The sequence below is a fragment of the Petaurus breviceps genome, unplaced genomic scaffold (genome assembly GCF_028583685.1).
Source record: "Petaurus breviceps papuanus isolate PSGF00001 unplaced genomic scaffold, PetGlider_PUasm1.0 90865, whole genome shotgun sequence".
NCBI lineage: Eukaryota > Metazoa > Chordata > Mammalia > Diprotodontia > Petauridae > Petaurus > Petaurus breviceps.
In genome coordinates this window covers 2175896-2201717 of record NW_027187367.1, presented here as the reverse complement: position 1 = coordinate 2201717, position 25822 = coordinate 2175896, and the positions used below count along the sequence as shown (strand labels likewise).

Here is a 25822-nt window from a genome sequence, read left to right as displayed (position 1 = left end):
TCTCTCTCTCTCTCTCTCTCTCTCTCTCTCTCTCTCTCTCTCTCCCTGTCTCTCTCTTTCTCACCAGAAAGAGTGGTGAGAAAGTTTTTGAAATAAATCACATGAAAGTTGATGAGGGGAAATACTAGAATAATGGTTGTATTAATAGAATGAAGGAGACTTTTACACTAGAGATAGTATGAAAGTAAAAATGACAAGATTTGGCAATTAATTGGCTATGCAGGATGAGCAAGGTAGAGAAATTTGTGATCCAAAGTTGATTAACTGGGAGAATGATAGTGCCCTCAAAAGAAATAAGGAGGTTAGGAAGATGGGAAGGTTTTGGAAAAAAAGCTAACTAGCTCTCTGAGAGACTTACAAGACATCAAATTCAGGTGTTCAAAAGGTGATGGGTAATTCAAGAGGGATTATAAGACTAGATATATACATTTGGAAACCATATACAAAGATATAACAATTGAATCCATCTTACCAAGTGAGATAGTATAGAAGGAAATGAGATGATGGCCAGTGTCACACAGGTAGTTAAGTACAGAGGAAGGATTTGAACCACAGGTGTGTGTGTGTGTGTGTGTGTGTGTGTGTGTGTGTGTGTGTGTGTAATTTTCCTATATTTCTTTGATATCAAATGTTTATTACGGATATTTGATTCAAGTATGATTTTACCCCAAATGACTCATCTTGTTCTATCACCGTTGATTTTATTCATGCAAAAGCTTTAAATCTTATTGACTTGGGAGGCAGAGTCAAGATGGTGGAGTAGAAACAGGACTTCTGAGGGGCTCTGGCTTCCACCCCCCTCAATTCATGTAAAAGGGAAATCTGAACAAACTTTAGAGCTACAGAACCCACAAAATGAAACAGAGAAGCTAACCTCCCATTGAGGACAGCCTGGGAGGCCAGCAGAAATTGGCCATTGCGGTGCTCTGGGAGCCTAGCAGAGCCCCACGCAAACCCGAGGTTTTAGCCCCAGGGCAGACCTGAACAACCACCAGCTGGAGGGACTTCAGATCACCAGCAACTGTGGCAGTTTACAGAATTATCAACACATAGATGCAAAGGACAAAGTGAAAGGTCAAGGCAGTGTGGACTTTGGGATCCAATAGTTGGGAGTGCAGTCGGGCTTTGCCCCTGGGGTGAGAAGCCATGGAGGCACCCCAGCTGTGCAGCTGCCCCCATGTGGCAGCTTCAGCTCCTGGCCTGCAGAGTGTAGGGGGACCAAGCAACCAGTCTGAGGGGTAATTTCTCTTGTTTTAACATGCTTGGATCTAGATTGTTGTATAGGGTGGAGATCCAGGGGTGTAAGGCCAGCTGGCAACCAGCTTCCCGGAGCATTTGGAGGCTTCAGAGAGGGCACTCAACTAATACCTTCAGCAACTGAGAAAACCCCAGCATTTGGAATGAAGCTCCCCTGTCTGGTGCCAGAATCCTATTGTTGAAAAAAGGCCAGGGGTCAAGTGATTGAGTGGAGACATGAGCAGGCAATGGAAGCCAAATAAATAGAGCAACCCAGAGTGTAAACACTCCTATTTTGGTGACAAAAAGGATCAAAGCATGGAATAGGAGGAAGGCAGTGAAGTCCGAACTCCTGCACCAAAAGCTTCAAAGAAAAATGCTAGCTGGTTACATAGAGGACTTTAAGAAGTAAATAAGAGAAGTGGAGAAAAAACTGGGAAGAGAAATGAGAATGATGCAAGAAAATTATGAAATGAGAGTCAACAGCCTGACTGAGGAAAATAACACCTTAAAAAATAGACCAACTCAAATGGCAAAAGAGGCTCAAAAAGGCAATGAGGAGAAGAAAGCCTTAAAAAGCCAAATTTGCCAGATGGAAAAAGAATCTCCAAAGCTCACTGAGGAAAATTATTCCTTCAGAATTAGATTGGAGCTAATGGAACTAGTAACTTTACAAGAAATCAAGATGTGGTTAAACAGATCCAAACAAATGAAAGAATGGAAGGCAATGTGAAATATCTCATGGGAAAAACCACTGACCTGGAAAATAGATCCAGGAGAGATAATTTAAAAATTATTGGACTACCTGAAAGCCATGATCAAAGAAAGAACCTAGAAATCATCCTCCAAGAAATTCTCAAAGAAAACTGCCCTGATGTTTTAGAACCAGAGGGCAAAATAGAGGTTGAAAGAATCCACTGGTCACCTCCTGAAAAATATTCCAAAAAGATAATCCTAGGAATATTATGGCCAGGTTCCAAAATTCCAAGATCAAGGAGAGAATATTACAAGCAGCCAGGAAGAAACAATTTGAATATTGTGGAAACACAATCAGGATAATGCAGAATCTTGCAGCTTCTACACCAAAGGATCGAAGGGCTTGGAATATGATATTCCAGAGGTCAAATTAGCTGGGATTAAAACCAAGAATCACTTACCCAGCAAAACTGAATATCATGTTTCAGGTGGAAATATGGTCATTTAGTGGAATAGAGGACTTTCAAGTATTCTCGATGAAAAAACCAGAGTTGAAATGAAAATTTAACATTCAGATACAACAAGTAAGAGAAGCATGAGAAGGTAAACAGGGAAAAGAAATCAAAGTTGTACTATTTACATTCCTACATGGAAAAATGATAATTGTAACTGATGAAACTTTTCTCAGTATGAAAATAGTTGAAAGAAAGAAAGAAAGATAGATAGATAGACAGATAGATAGATAGATAGATATAGATAATATGTCTATATAGGAGGGTATATGAGCATATGATTACATATGTGATTGTGTGTATATATGTTTACAGGTATATATAGATAGAGGGCACAGGACCAATTTAATAGGAAGAGATGATACTTAAAAGGTGAAATTAAGAGGTGAGAGAGGAATATAATGAGAGGAGATGGGGAGAGACAGAATGGGGTAAACTATCTCATATCAAGAGGCAAGGGAAATGGTTACAATGGAGGGGAAGAACAGGAAGGCAAAAGGGAATGGGTCACCCTTATTCTCATCGAATTTGGCTCAGGGAGGGAATGACATACATACTAAATAGAGTATCTCACCCTACAGGACAGCAGGGGGGAAGGGGATGAGAGGGGGGATGGTAGAAAGGAGGGCAGGCTGGGAGGGAAGGAAGTCAGAAACACCCACTTTTGAAAAGGGACAGGATCAAAGTAGAGAATACAACAAGTGGGAGGTAGTATGGGGGGGGGAATATAGTCAGTCTTTTACAATATATCTACTATGAAAATGTTTTGCATAGCTACACATGTACAACCTATACTGAATTGCTTATTGTCCCAGTAAGGGTGGGTGACAAAGGAGGAAGTGAAAGAATCTGGAATTCAAAGTTTTAATGTCAAATGTTTATATATATATTATTAATATTATTTTACATGTCATTGGGAAATAAGATATACAGGCACTGGGGCATACAAATCCACCATACCCTACTGGAAAAGTCAAAGGAGGTATGGGAGAAAGATATGGGAGAGAGCAGATTGGAGGAGGGGATATCCTGTGAGACCACTACTTTGGGGCGGTGGGTAGACGAAAAACAGAGAGAATATTTGTAACTCAAAATCTGGTGGAAATAAATGATGTAAACCAGAACTTAATAAAGCATTTGAAAAAAAAATTACATTGAAAAAAAATTTTAAATATTACTGACTTGAAATTCTTTTTTAAATCTTTCTTATTTCTTTAAAAATTCTTTGACTAAGTCACGGTTGTGAAACGTTCTCTGTCTGTCTCTCTCTCTCTCTCTTTTTCTCTCTCCCTCTCTCACATACACACACACACACACACACACACACAAAATTTTTACATTCAGGGAATAGAGACATATCCATTTTGAGCTTATTATGGTATATAAGTTTTGCCAAATGATGAGGATGATTTGACTTTATTACTATCTGAAAGTAATTTTCTTCTATATAGTCAATTTGGGTTATTTACATATATCTTTAAGATTTACAAAGTACTTTATATATGTTAATTTATTTGATCCTCACAACAACTCTGAATGAGATGCTAATATTATCTCCATTTTACAGATGAGGAAACTGAGACTAATAGTTTAAATTGTTCAGGTCACATAGTCAGCAAATGTCTGAGTCAGGAGATGAAGTCAGGTTTCCTGACTTTACATCCTGCACTCTATCCACTGTGACACCTCGATGCATGGTGAATATCCTACTTACACATTCTTTTGAAGGAGTTACTTGAATTCTTACTTGTGTTGAATGACTTTTTTTTTTCATTGCTCTTTAGGCTCAGTTCAGGATAAGGGTTTTTCTTTGTGGGGAGGATGGTAGTCAGTCTGTTTTTACTTTCCAGAGTACCATATTATAAACTTTTTCTTTTATTTCTTTTTTTTTTTTGCTTTTTGGAGTGGGGGAGGTAGGGCAATTGGGGTTGAGTGTCTTGCCCAAGGTCACACGGCTAGTAAAGGTTAAGTGTCTGAGGCTATATTTGAGCTCAGGACCTCCTGACTCCAGGGTTGGTGCTCTATTCACTGTGCCACCTAGACACCTTCAACTTTTATTTCTTATAGAAAATAAACTATCTGATGCTATTCTGACTGATTCTTCTTGGAATGTAAAGAGTTTTTTTTTCTTTCTGCCTGCAAAAGACATGGGTGTTTATTTTTTTTTTATTTCTGTAAAGTCTTTATGTTTATGTGATGTGAATAGTTGGTTTTCTGACATTCCAAATAAAATAAATTCCACAATTAGTAAAATATGCTTTTTTCTGAATCAATAAATAATATGAAGATTACAAATGATTTCTTAGAAGGAAATCCTGGAAGTGAAAAAATGACACAGACATACAAAAGTCCTAAGATTCAAATGTCTCCAACCTGATATTTCTGGGTAGAAGAACCAGTAATTAATAATAAGAATAAATTTTAGTACTTAGAAATCCTAATGCAATTTCAGACTTTCTTTATTTTTTCTATTGGCTTATGCCTTGCCCCTATAGATAACAGAAGACTCTCTAAAGTCAGAATCACACATTGTAATAATTGTTATTTGAAACTCACAAAGGCTGCCCCATTTTTTTCACCAATCAACATCCTTATCCCCTTTGATTTTCATGGAATAAATAAAAACACAACCAATTTCCTTAGCCTTCTAATTATTTTGGTTATTATTCACTTTTTTTTGGATACTTGTACAGTTTAATTTGCAAACAGAATTTCCATAACAAATTGTTTTTGACCAAATCATGTCTTATAAACTGTTTATAGAAAAACCCAGGGATAAAATGAATTGTTCATTGTGGAAGGCCTTAAATTACATTATTACAGTAGAAAATACAGGAGGCAGAAGATAACTGAAAAGACTAATGCAACATTAGATTCAAATCTACAGCTCCTGTAGCTACTTGAAACATGGTTTTAAAAACTAAACCCAACATTTTTCAGTAACCATAGAAAACAGTTAAAATTAATTTGCCATGAAAGCCCTTATATCATGCTTGATACAGGGAGGTAGGAAGATGTAAGAACCAGGACACATGAGACATGACATTTTATCTACAATTCCTGTTTGCTTTACTGAGCTTGTTGTTTCACAATTCAGTCACCTTCTTCTGCTTCAGACTCAGATTCTTCTTCAGCATTCTTGAGCTGAATGCTCTACAAATTTTGTCATTTGCTCAAGAAAGACACTTTTCCCCTTTGCAACATGTGCATCTTTATACCACTTCAAAATGGGCTCTTCACTCAAGACTTCAGCTTTATAAAAAAGCACCACAGTTTTCTGGAAGGCTTGCATGAAGTGAATGTTTTCATACAGTACTCCTGAATCTTCAATAACAGAGTCAGCTCAGACTGACCTCAAGTGGTAAAGGCAGCAAGTAGAGGGCTATATTGCTTCAAATGCTTGATGGCTTGCTCTGCTACCACCTCCTCCTTTTTGTTCCGTTCCACACTGCTCATCACACTTGACCAGACTATACCTATAACAATCTGTTCTGGGATATTGTTTTTCTTCATCTCCTCCTTGACATAGAAAATTATATCCTTAAATGGATTGCCACGTGACATCTCTTCTTGAAGTTCTTTCTGTAACTCTTTATGAGCTCCTATGGTTTGCTGGTTCCAAACATACTCAGAAAGTTCTTTTAGACCTGCTTCAGTAAAATATTTTGTGAAATGCTCAACACTTTGTTAGCAGGAAAAAGTTCCATCAGTCTGTTGTCCATGCTGACTTTTCAAAGACTAGAAGCTACTGCATTGATATCTTTTTCATTTATACATGATTTAAACAGCTTTACAGCAAAGGCCGCTGAAACACCTTCTTTAACCAAATTCTCATTATAAAAGCTGTTAAGAATGGATGCATTAAGTGTCCCACTGGCCAGAAGAACCCTAGTCAACATGGCCAATTTGTTCCTCTCAGACTCTGAAAAACCCTTTAAGAATACCAGCAGCTTTTTAACTTCTTCCTCAAATCCCTTTTCAACGTATTTGTATCACCTGATTAACTTGTTGAATACCTGAGCAAAGGCTTGCATGGTCTCTAGGTCTTCTTGTGCTGCAAATACACAGACATCTGTGCGCATCATGTCATCTGCCAGTGTACCACTTGGGGCCAGCATGACCAGTCACCAGAATGTCAAAGAGTGTTTCTGCATATCCGCGATAATTAAGTTTTGCCCCAGAAGCATCAAGAAATTTTGCTACTGCTTCCAAATCAGTGCCAGTTTTAGTTAAACCTTGAATAATACAGTCCTGAAACTGAGTAGGGTCGAACCTCTCTTTTTCATCTCTTTTTCTAGTTTTATAACACTGGCCTGATAGCGTTGGCTTTTGCTGCTTTTGATTATTCTTCAAAGTCACCCGAATTTAAGGCGGAGAGAAAAGAGCCAGAAATCCCCGAGGTGGCGGTAACTGCGGCGCTGGCTCCTCTACCACTGGAACTAACATGAAGACTATTATGCTCTTTTGATTATTAAGGTGTTAACTAGGTAGATCTGACTTGGCAGATAATAAGTAAAACAATTGCATTTAAGTATTAATCACAGAATGTTATTAATTTGTCAGAATGATTCTGAAGGATTTTTAACTGATACAATATTTTTTAATGAAGACAAGGAAATTGCTACCTATATTCAAAATCAAGAGAAAGTGATATAGTTCTTTTGGCAGTTGTCATTTTTCTATGTGATACGACAACATTTGAAAGACAGCTTTCAAGATGATTATTTAAACAAATATCATAACCTTGGATAAAAGAATTAAACTAGTGGTATATTTTAAATTTTATTTTAGCAACTTAATGTTGGGGCTATAGAAATTTCCTTTAATCACATTCCATTCTGAGGATAATTCCTAAAAAGCCCTTTGCTTTTTTTTTAAGCAATCGGGGTTAAGTAACTTGCTCAAGGTTACCCAGACAGTTATTTCTGTGTGGGTGCCGAGTATCTGAGGCTTGAACTGATCCCATGTCTCCTGTTGCTGGGGCCGGCACTCTTACTCACTGCGGCCACCTGGTTGTCCCTAAGCCCTTTGCTTTTTAAAACTTTAGGTTCTTTGAAATATTTTTTGGGGGGAGGGCAATTGAGGTTAAGTGACTTGCCCAAAGTCACATGGCTAGTAAGTGTGTCAAGTGTCTAAGGCCAGATTTGAAATCAGGTCCTTCCGACTCCAAGGCCGATGCTCTATTCACTGAGCCACCTAACTGCCCCTGAAATATGTTTTAATGGTGTGTGTGTGTGTGTGTGTGTATAAGTTAGTTTCCTGTTGCCTAGTTTTAAAATTTTAATAATTGACAATCTAAATCAAAGTTTTGATGATTTTGAGGGAAATTTAAAAAGCATGTGTAAAATTAATTTTCTTCCTCTATACCTTCTAATTCATCATCATCCTCTTCATCATCATCTTGTTCTTTTCTTAACCCCGACTGGTGGGAATCTGCTGTGCTGTTCCAGATACTCAGTTGGCAGATACAGATATCTGAAGAGGGGATTTGTAGTTTGCTCAAACAATATCTAAATGTGTTGAATAGTCAGGTGGGCAAAGAGAGCTCTGAAAAATCTCTATTATCTTCTTCTTCATCAATCTTCTGTATATTTTAATAGTGTAGACTTCTAAAGCTTTGCCATGGAATAGCATTTCAATTGTTATAAATGCTGAAAATATATTCTTTATGCCCTTTTCTTTTGCTTTTCAAAATTGTCAATTGTTTCCTCCAGATGTTGACTCATTCTGGTAGCATCCATTGTAATTCTCTGTAATTCAGTTTCTGCTCTAATAACCCATCTTGAGAAATACCATGCAATTACCCACTATAACATGCTTATCTGATCGATTCTACTGATGTGGACTTTCTAGTTAACTGCTTATTTTCACGGTTCTTTGTTGTTAGGGTTACTTTGAGATCCTCCCATTTCATTTTCACAATAGATCCATAAGTTTTCAAAGTTCAACTACTTTGGCTTCAAGTCTTTCGACCTCCTCTTGTCTATAATCTTGAAGTTTGGCAAACTCATCAGCGAGGTTCCTGAGGTGCTGCTTCAGGTTGGGAGTCTTGATGGCTGTGCAGGCCCGCTCTAGTTCACTGGGAGGTCAATTTTGTCCCACAGCCATTTTACCCATTTACCCCAGGAAGATCTGGTACTGAAGTGCTTCTCCACATTGGAGACGGCATCCTGCAGCTGTCTGGTCATGGGTGTTTCTTTTTTTGTTTTTTGCTTTTTGTTAGGGGGGAAGGCAGGGAAGTTGGGGTTAAATACAAAGTCATATGGTTAGTAAATGTTAAGTGTCCGAAGACAAATTTGAACAGAGGTCTTCCTTACTTCCGGACTGGTGCTCTATTCACTGTGTCACGTAGCTGCCCCCATCGGTGTTTCTTAATAAGATAAATAGGGTCCCTTTTTAGTGGTATTCTGTGGTTTCTCTTTAGATGTACTTTACCATCTGCTTTCAAATTTTGTGAATGATTTTCCTGTGTGATTTCCTAAACCATAGCTTTCAGTTTTTTCATGATGTTTTCTTCAAAGACATAATAATTATATTATTTCTTCATATTCTACCCTCAAGTTCAGTATCTTTGTGCTCTCATTGGTTCTTCCAATATTATTGATTTTTTTAAAATTTTATTTAGTTAACTTTTCCTCTGCCTCTTCATTTTCATATTCTAAACCTGTCATTCTCTTTTTCAGAGAACCTGACACTTTGAAAAGTCTGCCTTATGTACTAAATTTTCTACTCTCTTTTTAAACCTCTTATTTCATTCCTCTTCAGTTTCTATTCTTATTTCTTTGATATTTTCACTTGACTCATTGATTACTCTTCTGAATAATTGTGTAGATTCTTGAAGTTCCTCAATTATCAACCCAGGTGATTTTTCAGAATCAATTAAAGATATTTTTATCTTTCTTGGGAGATTTTGGCTTAGTTTCCATGAAGCCACTTGAGATGGTTTTTTCTTGTATTAATTTCGTCTTTAGTCAGCTTCTATCTATACTCATTACTGTTGGTTTTTCTGTGGTGTCCTTGATGTAAAATTAATTTTAGCATCAATTTTTCTACTATCCTAATACTGTTTTGTTATTTCTCCTGCATCTGCTTCAAATTTGAAATAACCTCAGAACTATGAGATCTAACCCTTTATTTTCCAGAGAAAAAACAAAAGTCACAAAGAGTTTAACTGACTTTGCCCAAAGTCAAATACCAAGTTAGTGATGAAGTTTGAGACAGAGGTCAGGTCTATTAACTCCTAGTTCTGTACCTTCTAGTTCACACAAGAAAGACCCCACAAAATTCCAAATTGTTTTCCAAAATTATTGCACCAATTCATCAATAATGTATTGAGTCTACACATTCCCCAAAGTCTCATTAGTGTTAATAAGCAAAGGGAATATTAGAGAAGGGTCTCTTAGTCTTTGGGGGGAAGAGATGATATGGGCTGCAGCATGTGCCATTCTACATTGCTGCTAGAGCCCATAAGAAGCTCTTTTTGGCAGATTGCACCTCTTGCTCTTAGAGAGCTCTCTTTCTAGGAAGAGAGGCCTGCCAATGTCTCCTTTCATCCATGCTCCAAGGTCCCATGTTACCTGGGTCTTGGAGATGGGAGAAATGGATATCTATGGTCTCTAGGTGGTATAATCAATGGCATCTCAATCACACTGTCTTAATTTCTGTGTGTGTGTGAGACTGAAGGAGACCTGACTCATCCAACTTCCTCTTTATCTGCAACTTCTCCATTCTCAGAACATTTCTCATAACTATCTGTCTCTTCATTCTGTCTCTACTTTTATCATACCTTTAGGATTCTCAAGTGATATCACAAGAATGGAAAAAATCTTGGGGCCATTGATATCATACATGTGAATCTACAGTCAGTTTTGGTGAGTTAAATTTGTAATGTATGAATTTTCAGATATATCTGATATACTCCTAAAACCAGCTATGGGAAATTACTGTATGTTACAGCATAATCCAAAATGAATGATATCTTTTGTGGATAGTAAAATTACCTAAGCCTTTACTTTTTCAATCTAAAAATGGGACTTCTAAAGGTAATATTGGCCTCTATCTTCACCCAAATAGAAGTAATATTAGTCCAGTTCAAACAGGATAGAAATTCATAGAGAGCACAGTGTTCAGAAATAGGGTATAATCTTCAGAATTTAATTAGTATAGAGTAGATTATCAGAAAACAAAGCATTTTTTTTAGCCTCTCCTCACCCCTTGATTATCTATGGGTTTTCTATCTGTAGTAAGACAAAAGAAAATTTCTTTCTTAAGAGAAGTCTTGAACTTAAAATATTTTAGAACTTTTCCCCTAGATTTATTGGAGGATAGGAATCATAATATATTGGAATTAATATATTGGCATTCTGCTTCAGAGAAATCTGAATTTTAAGAGTCATAAGATTGTGAATCTCAAGAAAGAAGAGTCTATCACAAGGGCTTAGAAGTTATGTGTATAAAATATGAACTTCAGAATTCATGCTCAGGAAAGTAAAAATCTTGGACCAAACAAATACCTATAAAATTTAAGTCCCCATATAACACATTAGGCTTATGAAATAGCTGATCTCAGAACTATGAAGCTGTCCACTTTTGATCCCTCCTGGGACTTGTTACTCTGCTCTTTAACTTTACACAGTATCAGATCCCATTCTAGCTCTTTGTTCACTTTATTAGATAAGGGAGAAAGGTTAGAGCAAAATTATGAACTGATGACCAAATGCAAACAATCAGTGAAAAATGAGGAGCAATTAGGCTAGAAATACAGAGAGAGGCCTCCTTGGTGGGGGGGTAGGTGTAATTTGCAGATGAGGAATCTATCTTTAGATCTCAAAAAAGTAGAAAATTGTCTCAGTACTACAAGATATTATTAAAAAAATACTGTTAATGTCATTTATTGTGATTTACTTTTTTGGTAAGGTGATTACTGTGTAAGTCTAAAGCTAAAAGCTATGTTGTTTTATTCTGAAGACCATAGGATAAAGGTTTTAAAGTTATGATCATCATTTGTGACTGAAGTAATCAAGTCACAGAGAATTTTAATTATTTCCTCAAGGTCACATAAGTATTTTAAGCCATTTTCTGTGAGCCCAATGCAATATTTTTTCCTGCAAATATCCAGAAAGAGGAAAATGTCATAGTTACCTTAAAAATTGCCTGATGTCATTTCAACAATATTTATTAAATATCTCCTTTGTGCCAGTCACTGTGCTAAGTGCTATATGTGACTCCTGAATCATCTTTGAAAGACCTTAGATATCAGAAGAGCAGAAAGACAGCAGAAAGACAAATATCCTGATTTTCAAATAGAAAAAAAGGAAGAAAATCTGAAAATTATAAGAAAATGAACTTGACTTTGATTCTTAATATATATATGTATATGTATATATATATATACGCACACATAATGTATTATTAAAGTAATGGTTAATAAAGATCTAGAAATTTTTAAAGTGGAAATAAAGAGTGAATATGACCTTATCAGGATTACATCATGTTAGATTTGTCTATTATTATTATTTTTCATTTTTAGCTAGACAGGAGCAGGAGAATTCCATATGTCTAGTTTATGTAGATGTCAGTCAAGACTTTGGTAAAGTATTATTCACTATTCTTGTAGAAAAGATATACTGTAGTATGAGTTAATCCATATCTGGTTGAATGACTGAATCTAATCTACTTTGATGCCATTTTGGAAATAGGTGTACACTCAGCTTTGCTTGATGAGACCTCAGAAGTCATCTATTTCAACCCCCTTGTTTTTCAATTGAGAAAAATTAGACCCAGGGGAGATAAAATGATGTCTCCAATGTCTCGCAGGCAGTAAGCAACAGACCTTTGCTATTTATCATTTTTATTCATCACCTGTGCAAAAACATGGTTGATATGGATGGCACATTTGTGGATGACACAAACCTAGAATGCACAGCCAAAACACTGGATGACAGAATCAAGATTTTTAAAAATATCTAGAAAAGCTAGAGCCTGAAAGACATATAAGAGGATAAAATTTAACAATGATAAATGCAGTGTCTTACACTTGGCTTCCAAAATACAATTTCATTAGTATAAGAAGGGGAGATATGATTAGACAGTAGTTTAAAGAAAATATCTCTTTTTTAGTGAATTGCTGTATTTTAGTCAACAATGTGATGTATATAAAAGCCTAATGTGTTTTTCAGTAATCAGTTGAAATTTACTAAGGTATTGTACCAGGTATTGAGCTCAGTTTAAGGAATGCAAAAAAAGAAGTAAAAACACTCATCATTCTCAGCAAGCATGCATTTTAGTGAGGGTGACAATACACATGCAAATTGGTGTGTGTGTGTGTGTGTGTGTGTGTGTGTGTGTGTGTGTGTATAAAAGAAATACTGAAGAGATGGAGGGAAACCTAAAAGAGGACAGAACTAAGTACTTAGTAGACCAGAAAATACCTCCTAAAGGAGGCAAAGGTTAGGAGGGAAAGTATTCAAGGAATGGACATAGCTTGTGGAAAGGAACACTAAGAGCATCATAGAGTCCAGGGCAAGTTAGAGAATGGTACTGTTGTATTTTACTCTGACCAGTCGAATCATAGGGTATTATGTTCAGTTCCGGAAAGAATATTTTGGGATAGTTGTGGTTAAAATGGCCTAATGGAGAGCAAATGGAATGTATAAGGTTTTCAAATGTGCACCACACAAGAATCTACTGCAGGGGCTAGGCATGTTTAGTTTGAGGAAGAATAGATTTATGGAGATGTGGTTACTACTCTCATATGTTTGAAAAAAACATTATGTAGAAGAGGAATTGTACTTGATCTATTTGACACTGATGAGTAGATCCAGAAACAATGACTGGAAATTATAATCAAGCATATTTAGACTTGATATAAGGGAATATTTCTTTTTTTCTTTTGTTTCTTTTTCTTTTTTTTTTTTTGCTTTTTGGAGGGAGGAAGGCAGGACAATTGGGGTTAAGTGACTTGTCCAAGGTCACATGGCTAGTAAGTGTTAAGTGTATGAGGCCAGATTTGAACTTAGGTCTTTCTGACTCCAGGACTGGTGCTCTATTCACTGCACCACCTAGCCAACCCAGGAATATTTCTTAATACTTAGAACTACACCAAAGTAGAATGGGCTCCTTGGAAGTTCATGTGTCCTCTGTTACTAAATTCCTTTAAGCAAATTCTAGATAGTTCCTAGGGGGAGTTAGCACAATATATGCAAAAGAGCACTACCTAGGGAGTCAAAGGACCAAGAATTAAAATCTTGCATAAAATTATTAATACCTCTGTGTTTTTGGGTGGTCACTTTATCTTCCCTGTCTCTCAATGTATTCATCTCTCAAATAAGAGAGTTAAATTACATGATCTCTTAGGTTTCTTCTAATTCTTGATTTATAATTCTATATATAGCAGATTGATTCTGGAATGATTCATCTAAGTCATACTGGACCAGCAGCTTATATTCTCAGAGAACAATGACATACACCCCTCTGAGTTTTAAGGAAAACCATACAAGTGAATAGAGTGAGTCCAAAGGTGGGGTTATTTTATATATATATATATATATATATATGTGTGTGTGTGTGTATATTCACATGTGACATTACCTTTGCTAGGTTTTCTAATTCTGAGATTTTGTGGAAGAGTATCAATTCAGCTTCATGAAGATTTTTTAGTCCTCCATTTTGTCATTTATTAGAAATAATACCACTTTTGTGAGTTTTTTCATTGAGGTTTTTGTTTGCTTTAGGAAAGTGCTTTGTAATCTATGAAGTGCTAAATGTATGATTACTAGAACATGGCTAGAATTGCAGTCATTAGATTAGAAAATGATCAGTGTGACTCAAGATGGTCTGGAAATGTGAACATTCTAATAGGTATCCATTTACTCTTACTAGGAACGGTGTTAGGGATAGAATTGTGATTTTTCTGGTATAAGGAATTCCACAATAAAAAATTATCTCAATCAATGCAAGTCAGCACCTTCCCTACAACATATAGAGAGTTGTCTAGAGCAGTGAGAAACTGAGTTGCGATGACTAGAGAGAGAGCCTTAAGGCCACCAATATCTGACTCAAGTCCTATATCTGACATACACTAGCTGCATGCACTTAATTTTTGAGAACAGAGAGATTAAGTGATTTTCCCAGAAGTTAACTGGGATGCTATCCTATTTCGTAACAGGAAATATCTTAATGACCAGAGTTATACAATGTGATGAAAGCCACTGTCACTATTTATTTGGTAGCAGCCAAGAGGGTTAGAGACACAGCATTTAATGATTTAGTGTACATGTCCAGATCAGAAGAATTGTTTAATGGAGCTTACTTCTCTGACTCACAGATCCTGGACAACACATATTTGTGGAAAGCCTAACCACTTACATGGGAGTGGGATAATTTGACATTTTTCATCAGAAACAGTGGGCCATTGAAAATCTTCTTTGGATTGACCAGTATGCAGCTTTGAAACATGCATTGTTATTTTCTCTGGACCTTGAAAGGGAATTAGGATTATGAGTTATAATTATCAAATTACTATGTTCTTGCATCTCAGACTTGTTCCTCCTGGAGATACAGAATAAATGTCCTATGCCTCCTGGGGATGGACCTACCCTAACCCTTTATCATGACCTTCAGAGATACTTGTCTTCCCAAACAGGTGATATTTTATCACAGGCTATGGAAAGAAGCAACAATAGCTTTTTAGAAGGGTTTATCCTGGTGGGCTTCTCAGACCGACCCCAATTGGAGATGATTCTTTTTGTGGTTGTCTTATTCTTCTACCTCTTGACTATCCTGGGAAACATGACTATCATCTTCCTCTCTGCTCTAGATTCACGGCTCCAAACCCCAATGTACTTCTTTTTAGCTAACCTCTCCTTCCTTGACATGTGCTTCACAACAGGATCCATCCCACAGATGCTCTACAATCTCTGGGGTCCAGATAAAAGCATCACCTACCTAGGCTGTGCCATTCAACTCTACTTTGTCCTGGCACTGGGTGGGGTAGAGTGTGTCCTTTTGGCTGTTATGTCTTTTGATCGTTATGCTGCTGTATGCAAACCATTGCACTACACTGTCATTATGCACCCGAGACTTTGTGGACAATTGGCCTCAGTGGCATGGTTGAGTGGCTTTGGCAATGCACTTATCATGGTACCCCAGACTCTTATGCTCCCCCGTTGTGGACATCGGCAGGTGGACCACTTTCTCTGTGAAATGCCAGCACTGATTGGTATGGCCTGTGTGGACACTATGGAACTTGAGGCTTTGGCATTTGCATTGGCTATTTTTATTATCCTAGTGCCCCTTATTCTCATCCTCATCTCCTATGGAAATATTACTCTGGCAGTGCTAAGGATCAAGTCAGCTGCTGGGCAGAGAAAGGCTTTTAACACCTGCAGCTCACATCTCATTGTGGTCTCACTCTTTTATGGGACTATTATCTACATGTACCTCCAACCAGCCAACACTTACTCCCAAGACCAAGGCAAATTCCTCACCCTTTTCTATACCATTGTCACACCCAGTGTCAATCCACTCATATATACACTGAGGAACAAGGATGTGAAAGAGGCTGTGAAAAAAGTGCTAGGGAAGGGCCACGGGACTGAAAAAGGCTAATCAGTTTAGGAATGATCTCCTAGTTGAAACGTTAATTCTATCTTTAGAAGTAATTATCTACAATAAAGTTCAAAAACAATTGGGTTAACTAAATCTGTAAAGAAATGACAATGGTCTAGAACTCTAGAGCTCCAGAGCTTTTCTTGCCTTCTTTCATTGGTTTTAAAAAAGCGGATTGTCACTGGAAAAAAACATCAGAATTTATCAATGGCTGTGGATTACCCCATTCTTCTGCTCTTTGTGTACATTCCTTTAGATATATTCTGAAGGAATGTTTACTTAAGTCACTTGTGGGAGGTTTTGGAAAGGAATAGGAATGTAGAGAACTAAAATCAACATTTTATCCATCTCAAATATATATGGTGAAATCTTCTCTTCTTCCCCTCGTCCTTTCAGAGCTTACCCCGTCTCCCATGCTGGTACTCTTGCAACTCCAAGCAAGGTGTTATTTGATTCATGAGCATGTACAACTTGGGGGCACAAGGAGTAATGAATGAGATGGCTTGTAGGTAACAGCTATCATTTGCTTTGGTATTTGAAATGTTTCCCTGCTTTTTGCACTCTTTTTTAAAAAGCAATTGGGGTTAAGTAACTTGCTCAAGATTACACAGACAGGTGTTTCTGGGTGGGTGCTAAGTGTCTGAGCCCGGATTCGATCCCCAGGTCATCCCAACACTGGCACCGGTGCTCTTACTCGCTGTGCTACCTGGCCGCACCTGCTTTTTGCACTCTTAAAATAATGATAGCAAATTACTTCATTGAATTGTTGAAAAGATGACTTCATGAAATAGAATGTGTCAAACCATCTGAAGCTCCAAGCTCAAAAAAAGTTCTCTTTGAGTGTTTTCCAAACTGTTTTTTTTTATGGTCTGGACATGTTGCCACTATGTCAGGCCATGACATATAATCATGAGGTAAAGAAGTTTTACAACTTCACTTGGGAGTAATGATATAAGCGGGATGTACTATGAACATGTACTATGAACTCAGCACACACTGCTTTTCTCCACAACCCCCTGGAAAGTGTGAGGGAATCCCAAGACCATGGGTTCAGTGTCCAGATGCTTAGTATTATTTACAAATTATACAATTGTCCTGGGAAAATGTAGGTGCCCTTCCCATCTCTATACATATATAATGAGTCTCCAATGGATGATAATAAAGCTATAGAATCACAGAATCTCAGATAGTGGAAAGGGGTCACATGTTTAAATTCCCTGATGCAGAACCTCCCTTTATGATATCCCTGGCAAGGAGTTTTCTGTGCTGTACATGAATGCTCCAAGTAACTCAATACTCCACAAGAGAGCTCATTTAATTCCTGGACATTTCTAATTGTTAGCAGTTGTTCACTTAATAACCAATACTGTAACTGTCACTGCAACTGCCACTCTCTGGTCCCAGTTCTGCCTTCTGGACCAAACAGAACTATTTCTTTGTCTATGTGAAAAAAACCTTCAAAAAGAGAATTATATTCTTTAAAGATTTCCCCTCTTCTGGCTTCAACATGAAGGCAAATAAACATTGTTCTAATAGCCCTAGTAACTTTTAAGGGAAGACAAATGTAAAGACATAAATGACTTGGTGTATTTCATCATTTGGGGGGGGAGAGAAGATCTGAATCTATGATTGTTCTCTACTAGTGGTAGAGAACTTCTTCAACTGATGCAGACTGGCATTTTTTTTTCTGAAATTTAGGGCTATGAGAACTTGAGTGATTTGCTCAGAGTCACACAGCAGATGTCAGGTGCAAGACTTGAAATCAGGAATCTGCAGATTTCTCCAAAATTCAGAAGATGCCCCACATTTCACAAGAGACTTTTCTCGATCCCCTCAGCTACTAGTGCATATCCGACCCCAATTATCTTCAGCCTGTTTTGTGTATTCTTAAATATGACATTTTTACCTCTACCAATAGAATGTAAACTCCTTGATAACAGAGACTGTTCATTTTTTTTTTCTTTTGTATCTTCAAAGTCTAGCCCATTGCCTGACCAAGATCATGCTAGGAACAGATCCCATAGGAGTTGGATCCAGTCATAAGCCGGAGCAGTAGTTTAGAGACTAGCTTATAGAAAGCCAAGACCGACCCAAACAAAATTGTTTCCAAAAACCCTCAGTGGTTGGTTAGAAGGCTAAGAAATTTATCCAATGCCCTAAACCTTACCTCATTTCATCACTTTTCCTTTTTTATTTCTAGCCCAGTGTTCAGCCCTAGAGTATTCCCTTCTCCCCTGCCGCCCCGCCCTTTTTAGTCAGTAAACAAGCATTTAAATGCTTAACGGGAACTAAACTAAAAGCAGAGTATAAAAAAACAAAGCAAAAATGTGACACTTGACCTGTGAGTATGGAAGGAAGTTTGAAAAAATACTCAGCAAATTGTTAGACAAGAGGGAAATCACTAGTAACTAATCTGAAATTTTATAGTTTTTAATATATAAACCATATAGCAAGACAAGTTGGTTGCCCTTTTATTATCAGCATGAAGAATGAGTAGTGAGCAGGAAAATTTCCCAGATAGTGGGGGTGGGCCCTCTAGAGTTATACATTCCTCTATCCATCTTGAGAAATCTAAACCATTCGACATTATTGATTACCTTCTCCAGTCAGGGTTTTATGACACTGTTCTCTAGACATTGCTTGGTTGCAGTATTCTGTCTCCAAAAGGGAATTTCTGTAATTTCATAACAATTTTGCTCTTTAGTGTATCAGTATATTTATCAAGTTCAATTCCATCAATAGGAATAAAACTGGAAATAACACAATATAAACAAAGAACAAAAAAAAACCAACATCAAACATTTTGGGGATAGAGGTTTTACAGTGTAATGAAGACATCCAGATCTTAGGGGCTTACCTAGATTTCTTGTGACAACAGTTTTTTTCTAATGCTTTAATGAAAAAGTTTCAACAGTAAAATACATCTTTTTCAACCTTCATGGCTCTGGTTTTTATGTTCTTTTGCCCATGACAACTATTTTTTCTTCACTAGAATGGGTAGCAGCATTTTTTTAACTAAACTATTTGATGTTCATCGAACTACAAGAAGTCTATACCACCTTGTAGAGGAATAAATAACAACCCTTCTAGGAGCCAAGTTCCTGTAAAGGAAGCTCTGCGTGCTTTCTGAGGATCAACCAGGCTGTTCTGCAGCAATAGTTTGTCAATTTGGGGTATCATTCTTCGTTTTTGGTCACATTTTACTTTGTGCTGTGGTGTGACTTCATTGTGGACACTAATGATCCTTGAAAAGTTACATTTTTTTCAATATTAACAGTTGCTGCTCTATTTCTCTAACAGTCAGTGAAGTGTGCTATTGGAGAGGTAAAATTTTTACATTTCCTGTCAGTAATAGTGATTCTTCAAATCCACAGAATTTAAAACACGATGAAAGAGAACAATAAGATATATTTATTTATATGGTATTGAAACTAATCTACAGAGAACTAAGTAAAACTCAGAAAACCAATTCAATTCATTTTCAATTAGTCAAGGTCAGACATGCAGAGTCAGCCTTGTTTGAAGCATACTCATATTACAATTCCAGTCACAAAAAGAAAACATAAAATTCCTATATGATCCAAGTAATACGCTACTGTAGAAATAGAATAAGATATTTTCTCTGGCAGACAGAGCAACAAACAACTTACCCTGGGTCTCAAATAAATATTTTACTTCACTTTGTTTTTTCACTCATTGTATCTTCTCTGAAAAAGAACTTTCCTGGCCAGGACGATATTCATAGGTATTCTTTTCTTTCTTGGATTAGACAATATGAACAAAGTAATCTTTTCATATGCACATATACCCACAATCACTTTCCCTTGCTTTTTTTTGCATACAAGGACCAAATCACCTATGCCTTTTTTGCTTTTTGTGTTAACTGGAAATATTAAGTTACAGAACATTTTGTGCATATTTTTTCATTACTTTCTATCTCCAAAGTTACCTGTGATATGGGCAGTACCACTTTTAAGATTGTCTCATGGATAACTCCTGCTATGGGGAGAAGAAAGATTATTGTACACAAGGTTTCTACAGAGCAGGAAATACTATTTTTTAAAGGTTCTGGAAGAAATAATTTGAAAGAAAAAATAGAAAAATAAATTTAGAGAAGGAATAAATCCTGAGAGATTGTCATCAAATTCAAGTGACCTATTTCATATACTAGAATCCTGACCCCAGGGAATGATCCTCATACTACAATATTTTGTGGGATACTTTATTCAGATAACAGACATCATGAAATTTTTTTTTAATTTTTTGGTTTTTATTAATTTGTTTGTTTAATTTTAGTTTACAAGATTCAGTTGTACAATTCCTTGAGTTTCAAATTTTCTCCATCCTACCCCTGTCCCCCATGGTGGCATTCAATCAAGTATAGGATCTGCAAATACTTTACATTAGACATTGGTCAGGTTATAAAGAAGCATTGTATCAGATGAAATGAACAATGGGAAAGAGGAAACAAAACCAAACAAGGAAAAGAAAAAAAAGATCACTTAGTTTGCTTGAATCTGGATTGAAACTCACTTCCTTCTAGTTCTTTCTCTAGATGTAGACATCTCTCTCTATCATTAGTCTTTTGGGGTTGACTTAAAGCCCTGTATTTCTGAGAAGAGTCCAGTCTATCAAAGTTGGTTGTCACACACGCATTGTGTCTGCAATTGTGTACAAATTTCTCCTGGTTCTACTCTTCTCGCTCAACATCAGTTTGTATAAGTCTTTTCAGGTAAATATGAAGTCCATCTGCTCCTCGATTCTTATAATGTATTCCATTACATTCATATACCACAACCTGTTCAGCCATTCCCTAATTGATGGACACCCCCTTAATTTCCAATTCTTTGCTACCACAAAAAGAACTGCTATAAATATTTTTGTACATATGGGTCTTCTCCCATTTCTATGATCTCTTCTTAGGGATACAACCCCAGAAGTGGTATTGCTGGGTTAAAGAGTAGGAAATTACTTATATCCCTTTGGACATAGTTCCAGATTGCTTTCCAGAATGGTTGGATCAGATGACAACTCCATTAGCAATGCATTCGTGTTCCAATTTTTCCACATCCTCTCCAGCATTTGTCATTTTGCTGTTTTGTCATCTTAGCCAATCTGACTGTTGAGAAGTGGTGAGTTATTTTGATTTGCATTTCTCTAATCAATAGTGATTTAGAGCATTTCTTCATGTGCTTATAGATATCTTTAATTTCTTTCTCAGAAAACTGTCTGTTCATATCCTTTGACCATTTATCAATTGGGGAATGATTTGTATTCTTAGAGATTTGACTCAATTCTCCACATATTTTAGAAATGAGTCCTTTATCAGAGACATAGGTTGTAAAAATTCTTTCCCAATTTCCCACTTCCCTCTTAATCTTAGTTACATTGGCTTTGTTTGTACAGAAGCTTTTCAATTTAATGTAATCAAAATTATCCATATTGCATTTTATAATGCCCTCTAATTCTTGATTGATCATAAAGTCTTCCCCTCTCCACAAATTGGACAGGTGAACTATTCCTTGCTTTCCCAGACTGCTTACAGTATCAGCCTTTATACCTAGATCATTCACCCATTTAGACTTGATTTTTGTATATGGTGTTAGATAATGGTCTATGCCCAGTTTCTGCCATACTATATTCCAGTTTTCCCAGCAGTTTTTGTCAAATTGTGAGTTCTTATCCCAAAAATTGTGGTCTTTGGGTTTATTAAACAATATATGACTATAGTCATTGACTGCTGAGTCTCACACACCCAATCTATTCCATTAATCCACTACGGTATTCCTTAGCCAATATCAAGTAGTTTTTTTTTTACTTTTTTTTGGTCTTTATTAATTTGTTTATTTTAGTTTACAAGATTCATTACCACAATTCCTTGAGTTTCAAATTTTATCTCCTGCCACCTTCCCACCTGCCCCCGCGGCATATAATCAAATATAGTATCTGAAAATGCTTTCACATTAGGCGTTATTCAGGTTATAAAGAAGGATTGTAACAGATGGAATGAAGAATGGGAAAGAGAATACAAAACCAAACAAGAAAACTAAAAAGGGTAGGTAGTTTGCTTCAATCTGGGTTCAATCTCAGTTCTTTCTCTGGATGTAAACATCTCTCTCCATCATGAGTCTTTTGGGTTTGACTTATGACTATGGATTGCTGGGAAGAGTGCAGTTTATCAAAGTTGATCACCACACATACAGTGTATTGATAATTGTGTACAAATTCCTCTTGGCTCTACTCTTCTCACTCACCATCAGTTCATATAAGGCTCTCCAAGTAAATATGAAGTCCATCTGCTCCTCGTTTCTTATTGCACAATAGTATTCCATAGCATGCACATACCACAACTTGTTCAGCCAGTCCCCAATTGATGGGCACCCCCTTAATTTCCAATTCTTTCCAACAACAAAAAGAGCTGCTATAAATATTTTTGTACATATGGGTCTTTTTCCCACTTATATGATCTCTTTGGGATACAACCCTAGAAGTGGTATTGCTGGGTCAAAGGGTATAAAATTATTTATAACCCTTTGGAAATAATTCCAGATTGCTTTGCAGAATTGTTGGATCAGATCACAACTCCAACAGCAATACATTAGTGTTCCAATTTATCCACATCCTCTCCAGCATTTGTCATTTTCCTGTTTTGTCATCTTAGAAAATCTGACTGGTGAGATGTGGTACCTCAGAGTTGTTTTGATTTTCATTTCTCTAATCAATAGTGATTTAGAGCATTTTTTCATATGCTTATACATATCTTTAATTTCTTCCTCTGTAAACCTCCTGTTCATATCCTTTGACCATTAATCAATTGGGGAATGACTTGTATTCTTATAGATTTGACCCAATTCCCTGTATATTTTAGAAATGAATCCTTTATCAGTGACATAGGTTGCAAAAATTCTCTCCCAATTTTCCACTTTCCTCTTAATCCTGGTTACATTAGTTTTGTTTGTACAGAAGCTTTTCAATTTAATGTAATCAAAATTATCAATATTGCATTTTATAATGCCCTCTAATTCTTGTTTGATCATAAAGTCTTCCCCTCTCCACAAATCGGACAGGTGAACTATTCCTTGCTTTCCCAGATTGCTTAGAGTATCAGCCTTTATACCTAGATCATGCACTCATTTAGACTTGATTTTGGTATATGGTGTTAGATAATGGTCTATGCCCAGTTTCTGCCATACTATATTCCAGTTTTCCCAGCAGTTTTTGTCAAATAGTGAGTTCTTATCCCACAATTGGGGTCTTTGGGTTTATCAAATAGTAGATTACTATAGAAATCGACTGCTGAATGTTGTGTACCCAATCTATTCCGTTGATCCACTCCTCTATTCCTCAGCCAGTAACAAGTTGTTTTGAGGACTGCTGCTTTATAGTACAGAATAAAATCTGGTATAGCTAGTCCACCATCCCTAGCATTTCTTTTCATTAATTCCCTTGACCTTCTGTAACTTTTGTTCTTCCAAATGAATTTTGTTACTATTTTTTCTAGCTCTATAAGGTAGGTTTTTGGTAAACTGATTGGAATGACCCTAAATATATAATTTAATTTAGGTAAAATTGTCATTTTTTTTGTATTAGCTTGACCCAGCCACAAGGAATTGATGTTTTTCCAATTAGTTAGATCTGACTTTATTTGTGTGAAAAGTGTTTTCTAGTTGTGATCATATAGGTCTTGGGTTTGTTTTGGCAGGTAGATGCCCAAGTATTCTATAATGTCTGCAGTAACTTTAAATGGGATTTCTCTTTCTACCTCTTACTGTTGAATTTCATTAGAAATACACAGGAATGCTAAGGATTTATGTGGGTTTATTTTATACCCTGCAACTTTGCCAAATTTATTTATTGTCTCAAGTAGTTTTTTGTTTATTTCTCTAGGATTCTCTAAGTATATAATCATATCATCTGCAAAGAGTGATAGCTTGGTCTCTTCTTTGCCAAATTTGATTCCTTTGATTTCTTTTTCTTCTATAATTGCTACTGCTAACATTTCTAGTACCAGATTGTATAAGAGGGGTGATAGTGGACATCCTTGTTTCACCCCTGATCTTATTGGAAATGCTTCTAGCTTCTCCCCATTATATATAATACTTGCTGATGGCTTTAAATGGATGCTATCTATTATTTTAAGGAAGGCTCCATTTATTTCTGTTCTTTCCAGTGTTTTTAATAGGAATGGATGTTGTATTTTGTCAGAAGCCTTTTCTGCATTTATTGAGATAATCATGTGGTTTTTGCTAGTTTTGTCGTCAATACGATCAATTACACTGATGGTTTTCCTAATATTAAACCATCCTTGCATTCCTGGAATAAATCCTAAATGATCAAAGTGTATTATTCTTGTGACAAATTGCTGAATTTTTTATGCTAATATTTTATTTAAAATTTTTGCATCTATATTCATGAGATTGGTCTATAATGTTCTTTCTCTGTTTGATCTCTTCCTGATTTAGGTATCAGTACCATATTTGTGTCATAAAAAGAATTTGATAGGACTCCTTCTTCACTAATTTTCCCGAATAGTTTGTAGAGTATTGTAATCTATTTTTCTTTAAATGTTGGATATAATTTACTAGTAAATCCACCTGGCCCTGGAGATTTTTTCCTAAGGAGTTCACTGATGACTTTTTCGATTTCTTTTTCTGAGATGGTGTGATTTAAGTAATTTACTTCCTATTCAGTTAATGTGGGCAACCTATGTTTTTGTAAATATTCATCCATTTCACTAAGATTGTCAAATTTACGTGCATACAACTGGTCAAAATAATTCCTAATATTGTTTTAATTTCCTCTTCATTGATGGTAGGTTCACCATTTTCATTTTTGATACTCATAATTTGGTTTTCTTCTTTCTTTTTTTATAGTATTGACTAAGGGTCTATTAATTTTATTAGTTTTTTCATAAAACCAGCTCCCAGGTTTATTTATTAATTCAATAGTTTTCTTAATTTCAATTTTGTTAATCTCTCCTTTGGTTTTCAGTATTTCTAATTTAGTATTTAATTGGGGATTTTCAATTTTTTAATTGGAGGTCCAATTCATTTATCTCTCTTTTCTCTAATTTATTCATGTATGCACTCAGGGATATAAAACTTCCCCTAAGAACTGCATTTGCTGCATCCCACAAATATTGGTATGATGTCTCATTATTGTCATTCTCTTGAATGAAGTTACTGATTGTTTCTATGATTTCTTGTTTGTCCCACTCATTCTTTAGGATTAAATTGTTTAGTTTCCAATTAATTTTTAGCCTGTCATTCCATGGCCCTTTATTGCATATCATTTTTATTGCATCATGATCTGAGAATGATGCATTTATTATTTCTTCTTTTCTGCTCTGAATTGTGAGGTTTTGTGTCTTAGTACATGGTCAATTTTTGTGTCTGTGTATGGTGCCATGTGCTGCTGAGAAGAAGGTATATTCCTTTTTATGCCCATTCAGTTTTCTCCAGAGATGTCATACCTACCCTCTCGAAAATTCTATTCACCTCCTTAACTTCTTTCTTGTTTATTTTGAGGTTGGATTTATCAAGCTCAGAGAGAGGGAGATTAAGGTCTCCCACTAGTAGAGTTTTGCTATCTATTTTTTCCTCTAATTCCCTTACTTTCTCTAGGAATTTGGATGCTATACCACTTGGTGCATATATGTTAAGTAATGATATTGCTTCATTCTCGATGGTGCCTTTTAGCAGGATATAGTTTCTTTCCTTATCTCTTTTAATTAGATCAATTTTTGCTTTTGCTTTATCTAAGATAAGGAT

At 36.2% G+C, this 25822-nt stretch overlaps 1 protein-coding gene and 2 pseudogenes across 1 annotated transcript; 1 reads left to right on the top strand and 2 right to left on the bottom strand.

The window, feature by feature from the left end:
* Positions 1–5115: 5115 nt before the first annotated feature.
* LOC138149916 (eIF5-mimic protein 2 pseudogene) lies at positions 5116–6889 on the bottom strand (annotated as a pseudogene).
* Positions 6890–7791: 902 nt separating this feature from the next.
* LOC138150198 (CBY1-interacting BAR domain-containing protein 1 pseudogene) lies at positions 7792–8632 on the bottom strand (annotated as a pseudogene).
* A 6475-nt stretch (positions 8633–15107) lies between these two features.
* On the top strand, positions 15108–16052 carry LOC138150268 (putative olfactory receptor 2W6). Its single transcript, XM_069073688.1, has one exon. The coding sequence runs from the start codon at positions 15108–15110 to the stop codon at positions 16050–16052; it is 945 nt and encodes a 314-aa protein (XP_068929789.1).
* The last annotated feature ends 9770 nt before the right edge of the window (positions 16053–25822 follow it).